General features: G+C 41.5%; 1 protein-coding gene across 1 annotated transcript in view; it reads right to left on the minus strand.

The window, feature by feature from the left end:
* Positions 1 to 8,229, minus strand: part of si:dkey-40c11.2 (drebrin-like protein A) — a 33,996-nt gene extending 25,767 nt beyond the window's left edge. Inside the window, exon 1 of the mRNA XM_059338115.1 lies at positions 7,904 to 8,229. Within this exon, the coding sequence (XP_059194098.1) occupies positions 7,904 to 7,995 (92 nt within the window). The 5' untranslated portion in view covers positions 7,996 to 8,229. The remainder of the gene's footprint in view (positions 1 to 7,903) is intronic.
* Positions 8,230 to 13,100: the final 4,871 nt, after the last annotated feature.

Below are 13,100 nucleotides of genomic sequence, written 5' to 3' on the forward strand. Positions count from 1 at the left end.
CCACACATCTCACACCCGCTTCATTCACTCTCTCTTAACAAACAACCTAGCTTTCCCACCAGGGTCGTCAGGACAACAGAGCCCCCCGACTCTTCTCACCCGCCCACCACCCAATTCCACCACAAGCAAGTGAACAAATAAGGCAGCAAAAAGGAAAGTGGAGTTCCCAGTCAAGGCCCCGCAGTGTGACTTTGCAAGATCTCAATAGTTAACCCTAAGAATGTCATGATTACAACCACAGTCCTGTTTGTAACCATGGTAAAGCAGGAGAAATTGTTTAAGCAACTGGGCAAACATGGTGATGATACCTCACAGTGTCTGGACAGCTGTGGGAATGAGAGAGGGGTGTGTCCTTATGAAGTTGCCCAGTTTCTGTCTGTGTGTGCACAGATAGGTTTCTGCATGTGTCGGTGCACGCTTGTATGAAATATGCATGAAGATGTCAGAGAGTCTGTCTGATGATCTCATAACTGCGTAATTAAGAGCAAAATAACAATAAATATGTTAGCGTGTGTCAAAAGATTTGTGGCTGACAGACACCGCTGGTGTTGTGCTTGGCTCGCTTGCAAAAAGACGATTCGCAGCAACACAGAACATGACGAGGCGCTTCAACTTGCACCTGGTTACTCCTTTCACAACATTAATGCAGGCTTTTGATCATTCAGTAGCCAAAGGTGCCAGAATTAAATCATGGAGTCATCATAACTTTTGTAAGAAGTAGAGCATTTTCTAGATATCACATATTTGGTTTATTTCTGGTTCCTGATGCTAAGACCATCTTTCCTGGTGTTTTTTTTTTTTTTTACCAATTAGACAGCTGTGTGGGAGCTACTCTGGAGGATGTGGGAGCAACACAAGAGAACACTGTGTCTCACTATCTCCTGCTTCAGCACTTTGCAATCCAAGCGTGGAAACAACTTTAATGTAGGTAGGTCACACTCATATCTGCAACGCTAGAATATGACTTGCAATGTACTTGAGTGCCAAAGGCTTGTTTTCACAGATTATATCTTTGGAAAACTCTGCAGCTCAGAAAAAGTAAATATCAGCAGAAGAATCTATTTCTGTGATATAATTTTGTTACTCAGACTTCCCCTAAAAGAGCCTCACACACGTAAACTAACACACACCATGCAGCATATTCATCCTCTTGCCAATGTTTGAAGAAACACTAGAATACAGATGTTTTCAGACAGTTATCTGACACACCCTTGGAAATACCACTCTCTGCTACACTCAAGGCCCATTAGTTAGATTAAACAAGCAATTCACCTCACTCGAGCTTCCATTTTTCATGGCATTTGCATGAACAATTCATCTGGTTTCACAAACACACAGCCAAAGTTTTCCAGCAGAGAGTCTCAGCCTTGATCTTGAACTGCAAGGGAAACAATAATGCATTTGTTGTGTTCACTGCTGTAGGCATAAAAAGGACAGATTTCCAGTGTGGAAACAATGTGCAGAGGGGCATCTGGATTAAGGTCAACTGCTCTGAGGCACTTGAATGAACAAAAGGAGGATTTGATACAAAGGTCAGGTGTTAGGGCGACTGACAAAATACTTTGACGGTTATTGTTCACAGCAATCTTTATATAAAACTTTTACTATAATGACAACACCTGCTGGATACTTTTTTTTTCAAAAGGTAGCAGCTCTTTTGTGTTTGTCTTAAAGTGATTTTGTTACCAATAGAAATTCACACCAAGAAGAATAACAGCAGCCGTGCCACCAAGTCATGAAACATTTATTACCAAGGCTTTGCATCTTCTATGGGGCAATTACAAGTCACACTTCAACACAGTGTCAATTTGTGGTCTTGAACCCAACAGTTTGCACACAAAGACACACAAACATACAGAGACACACACACAATACACACATACAGTATAACCTTCTGCAGTCGTGCCTCATCATGCCTGATACCTGCTATTACCCTGCAGCCTCATCTTAGACCCCAAACGAACCTAAATAATGTTTAAAAGAGTAGTAAGCAGTTGTTTAGTGATTACTGTTAGAATCATTCTCTAAGTCTATCTAAACAGAGATACATATAACAGCCATTAAAGCCATCATTGTCATCATTTTTTCAACATGCCACCCACAGACACACTCACACAAGCAGCTAGGTAAGCTGATGGTACTCTTTTGCAGTACAACCTACACACTGCTGCTGCCCAGGGCAAACTTTGCGAAAGAAGGACTATGTTGGTGGTATCCAAAAGCTTTTTAAAAAACGTGTATTTAACCAAGAAAAGTCGGTGCTCTAATGAGACACTTTCATGCTCATTTCTGCCCTAACGTCAAACTAGAAGCCCTTGAATGGCCCAAGCACCACTCTGGTCAGCCCAGTTTACTGTAGTGCTCAAGTACTCCAGTGTCCAGCCAAGAATTAAAGCCCCTCTGATGGGGCCAAGCTCCCGTCCTGCTTGCTCTTGCAACGATGGTGTGAACTTAAAGTATAACACTAAATCCCTTGTAATTTTCACTGCTGCCCCTTACAAACTCTTCACACCACAGAGTAAAAAAGCCAATCAGGTCATCAGAATAAATGTTGGTATTGTACATTTTGCAAACCACAGATACGTTCAATCTCAACGTTTCTGAAACATGTGCTGAAACTCAAACTTTGTGAATCACTACAACCCATTCTAGCTTATAAGGCTTTGGGAGGATAAAACATACAGACGCACTGGGTCACAGGTTTAAACCCATGGCTAACATTGGGAATGTAAACCCGGTTATTTCTAGGTAGTAAAAGTACTTAGTTAAGGTTAAGAAAATGTTAAAAGAAAGGCTTAAAAACAATTTCTGTATGTATTACTGCATGTAGTTTTAATAAACATATTTTAAAAACTGCTGGACGCATGTAAGTAGGTTATGTAGATTAGAAGGTAATTGACATGTGAACTTAAAACTTAAGGAAAGTAACTTGAAATTGACTATATATTTCACACGGGACACAAACAGGACCTGAATACCAGTCTCTGTGTGAATGTCCACTATCTGTCTGACCCATCCAACCACCCATAATTATGTTGCCTCCCAAGCTAAAGGCTGCTGAAAATCTTTCATATCAAACAAATCTGTGGTTTGCAGAAACATACAATGCCAACCTTATTTTCTGGCTACTGGGCTAAAAAAGGCAGCCACGACATTGGATTTTTCAGCCCATGCATTATTGCAACTTTGTTGCTGGGTTTCACAGCAACAACAGTGTGATTAGCAACAGGATGCATGCTTCTTTGGAAACCAGTGGATGAACCTATGTCTCACAGAAAGCTACTGCAAAGTATTGCACAAGTAGCAAAGACAGAGAGAGAGACAGGACAACAGAGAGAGATAGTGAGAGAGTGGACTGGGCATTGGTCCAGTGCAACTGCCCTTTGACTTCCCATTTACAGTATACTGCTATTTATATGTACGATCGATCAAACATGTCCTGTTAACTACACTGTGTGATGCCTTTGAAGCCTTATCCTGCACAGCCAGAGGAAACCAACCAGCCTGTTTGTTTTTCGTCTGCGGGATTCCACAGTCAGGTGATCAGTTTCACCTTAGAAAGCTATGACAACCTTTACCAAGCTAGGTAAAGCTTACACAACAGCTCATGTGTCGACAGCTAAAACTAATACACCATTAAGTCTCTTTCTTGACATGTGGCTATTTTGGATAATAAAGGAACTGAACAAAAAGCAGAACCAAGTGCAGGGAAGTTCATGCAGTGAGCAACTTCTTGATAACAGTGTGATGATAATAGTTGTTTATCTTTACATACAAGATAACTAACTTGCCGCACAGCTAACCTCCCTCCGGAGTCAGGAAATTCTGTAAACCTATACACAAGCAGAAACACTAAACATGTGCATCCATGCACAATGGCAGCCCTGCGTGTTACCTTCCTCCCTCCCATCCTCTCCCCACAACCACAGGTGTATTCCATGTAGTGTGTAACTTTAGACCCAGGAACTCTTTAGGTCTCGGTTAATCATGCATGAGCCTGTGGAAATTCTGGCAAGTAGGAGCATAGCAAACACCCCGGGCCGATGCTGAAATAAAGGCTCCTCCATTTATCAACGGGAGAGTCCCTTCACAGGAGATCAGAGACCTGGAGAGGAGAGGATAGTGTGTTGCTTATTAAATGAAAATGGGTAAGAGTGATTACTTACGTTTCCCACAGACTGTCAAAATCAAAGAAAAGATAAATGACGGTAAAAATAAAAATAAATGATCTGTAGCTGGATAATTAATGAATTCAGTGGGTTCAATGACATGTTGTTTTATACTGGAGGCTTAATTCCAACACCTGGTATCTTAGATACCATCTTGGATATCTGTTATACAGCATTGCGAAAATAAAGTGCAGGCATTTAAAAAAATAAGTGTTGCCAAAGGTGAATTTCTATTTCAAAATAATGAAAACTGAACTTAATATCTGGAGTCCCTTGACCATTATCATTTGGGGATGGATCACTTTGCAGCTATCATTCTTCCGAGACAAGTTCATAAGTGGAGAATTAACATCATTAAAAAGTAAGTTCTTTTTAACTTTCGAAAATCTAGGAACACTAAATCTAGGAACACTAAATTATAAAAAATAATACCTTAATAATGTAATAATATAATCTGTAATGTCATTTTTCTAAACTGCTTGTTTTGATGGCTACAGTACATTTAAATCATTATATCTGACCTCTGAAGTTTAGAACTCAATTTTTAACCTGGAATGAATAAAGACAAGATTGATTGCTCTCTGAAAACTCTGTCTAAACTGAATCACTCTGTTACTACAATGAAATCAGATATTTACTTTATGCGTCACTGCCTGCTGACTGTAATAATCCCTGTGAGAGAACATAGTGAAACACTTAACACAGCACACTGCATCAATGTGTGGACAGCAAGAAAGAAGTCTATGAACAAGGTGTGTTCAGAGTCACCAGGCCCCAAAGATGTCTGGATACACACCCAAGTCTGATAAATAAAGGTCAAACTGCTGCACAGCTCAATAGGAATTCACATCTGATATGCTCTGCGTGGCCGAAACAATGCTGTAAACATTTTTCTGAACTATTTCTCGCCCTCTTTATCATGCTTGGCTACGCTGGTGCTGCACTCTATTTGATACTTGGCAGGAAGACACCTCCGGTAGTGCATGCTGCTTTGGTCTTATTGGCTGAGTTTGAAATGTGCAGAAAAAAGAGGTATTTTATTGAATTGTAAAAAAACTGATTTCAAAACAAGAACTACAATGCACGGTGCTGCTTAAAAAATGATTGAAATGTTTATTACATTATAAAATAGGTGCCAATTCATTTTCTGTCAACTAACTAAAGGATTAATGAATAAATCAACTAGTTGTTAGTTGTTGCAGCTCTGGAATAGAAAACATTAACATTTGTGCATCGCCACATTGACCCTACCTAAAGTGGGTAATTGATATGCTTATTTTGACATAAATCAGGATCTCTGCACCAAGAATTAGAGGTATTTCCTATTCAGAGGATTGGACAATATCCTTGGGAACATGCATTATCACTGTTTCTTTCCCTTTCTGTCTCTCAAAGCACACATTAACACAAAACACATGCAGACAGTGCTGGTTTCTGGCCTAAAAGTGAGACACTTTGTAGTCCTCAGTGGTCTGGGAGACTGAGGAGAGACCTCCAAGGCTGTATGTTGAGCACAGAGGTCTGAATGAAGGATGCATTGAAATTGCTCCTCTTTTCTTCAGAGTCTCACCCACAATGGGTCTGTTTCCCATTCAGGACACAAGGTCATTAGATAATACATACAGGAACCTCAAGGCCACACAGTGGGGGCGGGATCGTTCAACAAAACAAGCCTCCTACCCCTCTCCGTGCAAACTTCACGACGCCCCCAACTTACTTTAATAGTCTCTGCAGGATGCATATGCACAACCAGAGACAAATACATTCACATGCAAACTCACATAAAATCCGCTCAACACACGCACGCGAGGTGGGTGTCTGTTTTGGTGGTTTTGACAGTGGGAATCATGACATCATCGCGTCCCCCTCCCTCCTCTCTATTCAGGCCCAGAAGAGTTATTTAGCCCTCTAAAGTGAGCTCAGTGAATGCTGGGGGATTTCTCTCTCTGTCTCTATTTTTCTTTCTCTCTCTTTATTCTCTTGTAAGCTCAACCAAACACGTGTTTGCTGAGGATAGATGCATCTGTACGTGCGTGCGTACGTGCATGTGTGTGTGTGTGTGAGTTTGTGTGATTGTTTGACAGGCAGCGGGTTGGCAGAGACACAAACCAGATCTGTTGTTCAGTGAAACTTCAGGGAAATGCTCTCCAATGAGAAACTGCTGGATCAGTGAGGTATCAGTGTGTGAGGTATTGTCATGGGACCAAAGCTCCATAGTGATACTGAACATGGAGAGATTTTCCGAATGCAAGAAAGAATGGAAATTGAGCATGTTCTGCCTGGATGGGGAACTTCTTTCCATTCATGAAGATGTCAGATTTGACTTTGTCAAGGTTAACTTATATTGTTTTGAAGCCCATTTCTTCAAGTCTACATGGTGTCATGAAAAGCCAGGAAGAAGGTAGGAAGAAAGTAGGCATGGAAACCCTGTAGCAGCGAGAGATGTGAAGCAGAGGAAGATGAAACAGAGATGGACAGAATCAGACCTCAACTTCCACATGAGCACACGTGTGTGTGTGTGTGTGTGTGTGTGAGGGCCCTGGCCTAGTTCTATAAACTATAACTTCATCAAAGTGAGTGGGGACGTGGAAAGAGCAGGGACATACCAGTATGTGTTATTCTTCCTGTGCAGGCTGAGAATAGTGACAACATGTCTGTAGCTGGAGATGACAATACCACACACACATAGTATAAGAAAAGAGGGAAATGGAGAAAGAGGATAAGACCGAGAGAATGGTATTGTTTGGGAAAGATGGATAGGTCACTATAGTTACAGCCAAACCCTGTGACAAAAGAAATAAGTCAAGTGTCTGGTGGTTGGGTTAGAGCATGAGGTGGTCTCACATACGTCAGAACATGAAACATTTCAACTTTTCATGTGTCGAAGAATCATCTAGAGTCACAATTGAAGTTGAAATTTAAAACTGTGAACTAATTCTTCTGGTAATGGGTGTTTACTTATACTTGAATAGATTGTAGTCTGAATACTGTTTACTCTTTATTATCCCTAAATAACCTACTTGTTCTACACATCTTGGTGATGGCTTAACATCTTAATCATTAGTCTATTATTGGTTAATCATGTGGAAACTCATGCATGTGTACAGTGCTGTCTGTCAAATTAAAGAGCCTCTCCCTGAAAGACAACCCCTGTCAGAGATCAGCACATCAGCAGAAACATGATCCTGAACACAAAGAATGAAGCCTCACAGCTCCTGGGGGAGAATAGCAAAGTCACGGAGCACCAGGCCCGTGTGAGGGCAGCAGGCCGCCGGCCAGGTGCTGCGCTTTGAGCCACAGCAGCCGCCCGGCGTGCGTAACGGACGGCAATCCACACCTCGCATCAGCTCTCTGAGGGGATGGAGCTAGTCAATACATCCCTGTGCTACTAAACCAGCATGCATGTCATTAGTGGGCTTGTAAATATAGTGCAGGTTGCGTGCCGCGCCTGTGCTAGCCACCTACGTATTCCTCATTGGATTAATTGAAATCAAGCCTCTGCTTACGCAACAGCCAACCTGGTTGTGCGTAAACGACCACGACTCACACAATAAAACAAGATGGGGGACATGAAAGTTTCATTAAAGTTACTAATTCTGTTCGTCTACGTACTCTTTTCATTATAATTAAATATATTAAACTGGCATTGTATAGTATATGTTAAACTGCAGATAAACAGGATTCTGGTAAGGCAGAAGCAGATGCAGTTTTGCTCAATAGCACCGTGTGTTTACCAGTTGGTGGAGGATCGGGGGTTGAGGATGTCCTCTTTGGCCGTGAGCAACGACAGGCTGTAGGTATCAAGGTTGACCGTCCGCGAGCTCATGATGGCAAAAGTTTCCAGACCACTCCCGCAGCTTCTCTCTTCACTGGTCCCGACGCTTCTCAGGGTCGGAGTCTCTGCTGGAAAACAGCCACAGCGGATCACTGAGGGTCGTTCACGGCCAAGAAAACTGCAGTAAAGCTGTGCAGGTTCATGCAATGTGGGCTTAAAGTTCCAAATTGGAGCTGTATGTGCAGGCGCTGCGCACTCACAGCGTGGAGGGGACTGCGACTGCACACTGGTCTTTGTGCAGCGGGGCAGAATACGTTTTAACTATAAAGCCCCACCTCCCGTTGAGAGAGTGGAAAGCATAATGACTTCACTAGCTGGGTCACCAGGAGGAAAGAGCTCAGCTACAAGTACAGATTTTCGCTGTCTCGTGCGTGCTCCTTACCCTGATATCCACTTGGTAACTCTTGTGTTCTATAAGGCAATTTACCTTTTATTGTGAAAGTGTAAGCACTGGAGTTATTGCACCACATCACAACTTTTTACACAATACTGCCAGCAAATGAATGACAGCTGAGGGTCAACAGCATAAAACAACCTAATATATCCGTTGCAAATTATTGTTTTGTGTTTTGTTTTATAATTGTGATTGCTTAACTTTTGTTTGCCCAATCCAGAATAGGAATTGTTGATGTGGGTTACAGGGGCTGCAGGGGCAGGGCGGCACCTTTGGATCTGTCAGTCTCTCTTTGTCTCTTTTTGTCTTTGAATCGGCCCCCACTGGCCCTTGGCAGACTCCAGAGAAGCCATTTACAGTGCAGGCGATCTCTGAACGAGCCAAAGAAGAGCCAATTTCATGGGAACTGAGTCTGAAGCAGGCTGCACATAAAAAAAAAGGCTGTTTCAGTGTTTAACAACGGCTGGGGGTCTGTGCCGTGGCTGCCCAGCAGTGACACACACACACACACACACACACACACACACACACACACTGACCACACGATCATGCGCACATACACACAAACATTGCCATGCACTGATGCACAGGCTCACACATGCACACACGCACAAGCTGTGAACTCCTGACAAACTCCCTCCAGACACACTCATGCACTGGTATTCCACTATGGGTCAGTGGCACAGGGGTTTAAGATCTTGGATTATGGGAATGTTCCTGAGCTCCCTAATTTACTTAGCAGCCATTCTTAGATAATCCAGGACAGATGTAGAGGATAAAAGTCACAAGTTTTTTATTTTCCAATGTGTCAGGCTCAGGGCGGATTTGACCTGATGACATCTGATTGCAGATCACTTCTCTCAACATTTAGTATTCTTTGCTGTGCTTTTCACTGCTAATAATTGATCTGGAAATAATTTATAGTGGCTCATGAATAATCCTCTGGTGAATATTGGATTGAAAGTCACTCAACATCATCACTTGTGAAAATTACCTTTTAAGGCAAAGAGTTTACATTTCCATCTTTGTAGTCACTATTAGGGTTGCAGCTGTTTATCAATGTCACGGAAATGATTAATAAGTTTATACTGCAAATACTACAGAAGCTTAATTAATTTGCTTGGGAAAATATAAACAAGATTATTATCTCAGAATTCGGAGAAATTTCAATCAAAGAAAATATCGTCATGTTGTTGTTTTTTCATTTTTACATAATTTAGATAATTGTCTCATTAATTTAGAAAACCAAGCAGAACTTTTATCCCACAAAACTTTTTCAGAATTTGTCAATAATTGTCTAAATTCAAAAAACCAGGGCCAATATTTTTTTTTCTCCGGTGTGTAAAAAACAACAACATATAATTGCCATAATTTGAAGACAAATCAAAAATAGTGATACAAATCTTGCATAACACTCTAACGGCCTGTTTTTTCACCACTTTTTTGTATATATTGTATATTTCTCACCAAAAAGCCCATATCTGGTAAACCCTTACTGTGAGCTGTGTGAAAATGTTGCATTAGTTGTGAAAGCAAGCATGCATCATACACAGACTGTGCTGTTTGGGCCAAAGCTTGCATGCCAGAGGGACAGGGGGCATGACATCCCCATGCCGCTATTATTCTTACAACTTCCTGCTATTAGAGGCTCTCCTGCCCTTCCAGCCTCTCAGAGCTTCACTGTGGATGTGAACTGCAGAGCTGTTATGCTCCACTTCAGAAGACTTTGGCATTTCCTCTGCTGGGGTGCGGTGGGGTCTAAATGTGGGACTGATTGTATGTCCAGTGGGGTTTTAGAGGTGTGTGTATGCATGTGTGTGTGTGTGTATGTGTGTGTGTGTGTGTGTGTGTGTGTGTGTGTGTGTGTGTGTGCGTGTGCGTGTGCTAATGGGGGTTTTCTTCTCATTTACTGAAACTCCTCTAATTGTCACAGGCATTTTGTTCAGCTTCCTGCCTTCCTGACATAGTCTAAACTAACAGAGTGTGGGTGACAGAGTGTTGAGTGGTCAAGTCACATGCAACATCCTCTGACAGTCTCTCAGACCACTCTTAAATCCATGATCCCTTCATCAGCAAGTCTCTCAGATAATTCAGTGAGTTATTGTACATGTGAGTGTTCCACTATCTAATGATGGGTGGCACTGCATAACACCCAAAACATAATCTCCCTCTGAATTGACAAAATAAACCTCTGGCACTAAACAAACCACTTCCTTGTAGACATGGATTTGTCCAAATCCTGTTTTCCTGGGGCAAGGCTTGCGTGGCAGGTTTGTGTGTGTTCAGACCTGATGGGCGGTGTTAAAAGGTCAAAGATGTGTTTGGGTTCAGGGGTCACAGCTTGAGCTTTGTCCTCCTGTTGTTCTACACTTCACTAATAATATGTTTACCACTGCTCCTCTCCTCTACCTGTCTTCTTATGTGTGAGCATGTGCTGACATATTTGCGTGTGTATGAACTATTGCAATGGCTGTAATCTTCTGTTCAAGTTGTCATAAATATAGCCTTTCCTATAACATTATCCGATTGTCTTGTGAATTTACTGTTTTACAGTATGAACAGCTGGAATGTGTCTAACGTTTTGAGTGTCTTATGTGCCAGCCGTATTTCAAACAAGTTAGATCTTGCTGTACCATTTTTTCATTCCATGGAATCCATCAAGGGCCGTAGCTTGTGCAAATTAACAGTAGTTATTGAAACCATTTCATGTTTTTACTGGCCATTATACAAATTATTAAACCCTCCTCTTATGTTGTGGGTTAAATTGACCCATTTCAAAGTTTAAAAAATCTAAAAATGAAATCAAAAATGACCTACGTCCCTACGTCACTGCGTGTGTGTGTGTGTGTGTGTGTGTCTGTGTGTGTCTATTTCGTATGTGGCTTGCGCATGGCATGAAGGTGTGCATCCTCGATTTTGAAAATTTTTGAATTATTTTTTCAAAATATCATTATTTACATAGGACGTGTTGCGGCATTGCACTGTTTCTGATCGGGCGCCTTTTAGGGGAGCTCCGCGCCATTGGGTGATAGGCCTACACCTGGTCACTAACTCAATTCGCTCTGGATTTCCATGCCTGACTCATTTCATCTGTAAGTCTATTTAGCCTACCTGTCTTTCGGAGTTTTAAAGTGCACTACAAGGTTTGATTTGGCCGTAATTGAAAAATCTACTTAATCTCCCACTATACAAATACATACTTTCTACGGGCACTGCACTAGTTTATGAAAAAAGACTGAATTATCCTCATTGAACCATGATCTTTGAGAGGTAAACAACACCATTGCACTAAATATTGATTGAAATGGTTAGTAATGGCGTTAATAATGAAATATAAACAATGTTCAATGGGATTTTGTGGTTTCTGACACTTTTGGATACTTAAACATGACCAGGGTTATTGCTGTTCCTGAAATAACTAACATAACAGAAGGGTTAATGAATCAAAAATTAGTTATGTTTTAGGAAGGGGAAGTTATTTATTACATATTTCGTGTGCAACGCTTGGCACAGAAGTGGTCTGCAACATGATGTTATCATGTAAGAAGTTGTATGACAAATGTTACACAACAGTGTTGGTGGTTGGTGTTGGTGTCTTATAAGTCCATATTGGCTGGGCAATGGTGCATGGATGGACTACTGAACAACCAAAGTGTCAGGCCCCCCCGGCCTTCGACTCCGAAAAGTCCCTTAAGAGGAAGAGACTCAAAATGACCACAAGAAACATGAAAGAAACATGGAGACTACAAAGAAACACGAAGAGACTACAAAGAGCCTTGCAACCAATATGAAATTGGGCAAAACAACCACAAAGATTAAAAAAACGACAACAAAGAGCCATCAACAACTCAACAAGTATAAAGTCTGCCCATGCACATGTGTGTGAATGATACAAATCATATAAATTAACTTTCTAGCTTGCTAACTTGAGTCAAATTTTAACTCACTATATTTCTTGTTTCAATGAGATGTGAATGTGTGTGATTTCTTGCTTCAGGAGTCTGAAGATACTGTGATTTGCACCCTCCTTTCTAAGCTCAGTGGAGGAGTCGTGTTATTGCTCTCTTGGAGGTAGATAATGAGGTGGATGTGGGAGAGGCTCAAGGGTGGTGATGATGGAAGTTAGTGATACAATGTCGTGTACGCACATTGATCTGACAGCTGACCTCACAAATGTAGTACCAGCAGCTCAGGGCCAGCAAAACCACGACTCTGCCTTGATAGACAATGGAGGTCAAAGCAGGTGCCAGACAGGCGCGATAAGGGAAGGAAGCAGCAGAAGATATGCAGCAAAATTGGCAACAATAGGCACTTACTGGAAAGAGAAAGAGAAAGAAAAGACTCACTATGGTCACTAAATATATACCCGTTGTCTCTGATTGTGTGTGTGAGAAAGAAAAAGAGAGAAAGAAAGAGAGAGACAGACAAAGAAAAAGATCTACACTCTGTGAATCTGGGTGTCTTCTCATCAGGCTTTCAGGTGAGGTCACTGCTCAGCTATGTGCCTTCATAACAACCTTGAGAAATCTTCCCCTTGAGCCTCAGTGTGAAAATGAGCATGTGTGAGTCTCTGTGAAAATGCATGTGCTGTGTACAGTTTTAAAATCACATTTTTAACTCTGTAAACAGAAAAACACAAGTACTGGAAAACAGTGTGCTGCTTCTTTCTACTTGACTTTGTCTTTCTTTATTCATCTAAACT

This window comes from Centropristis striata, chromosome 7, assembly GCF_030273125.1.
Source record: "Centropristis striata isolate RG_2023a ecotype Rhode Island chromosome 7, C.striata_1.0, whole genome shotgun sequence".
Lineage (NCBI taxonomy): Eukaryota > Metazoa > Chordata > Actinopteri > Perciformes > Serranidae > Centropristis > Centropristis striata.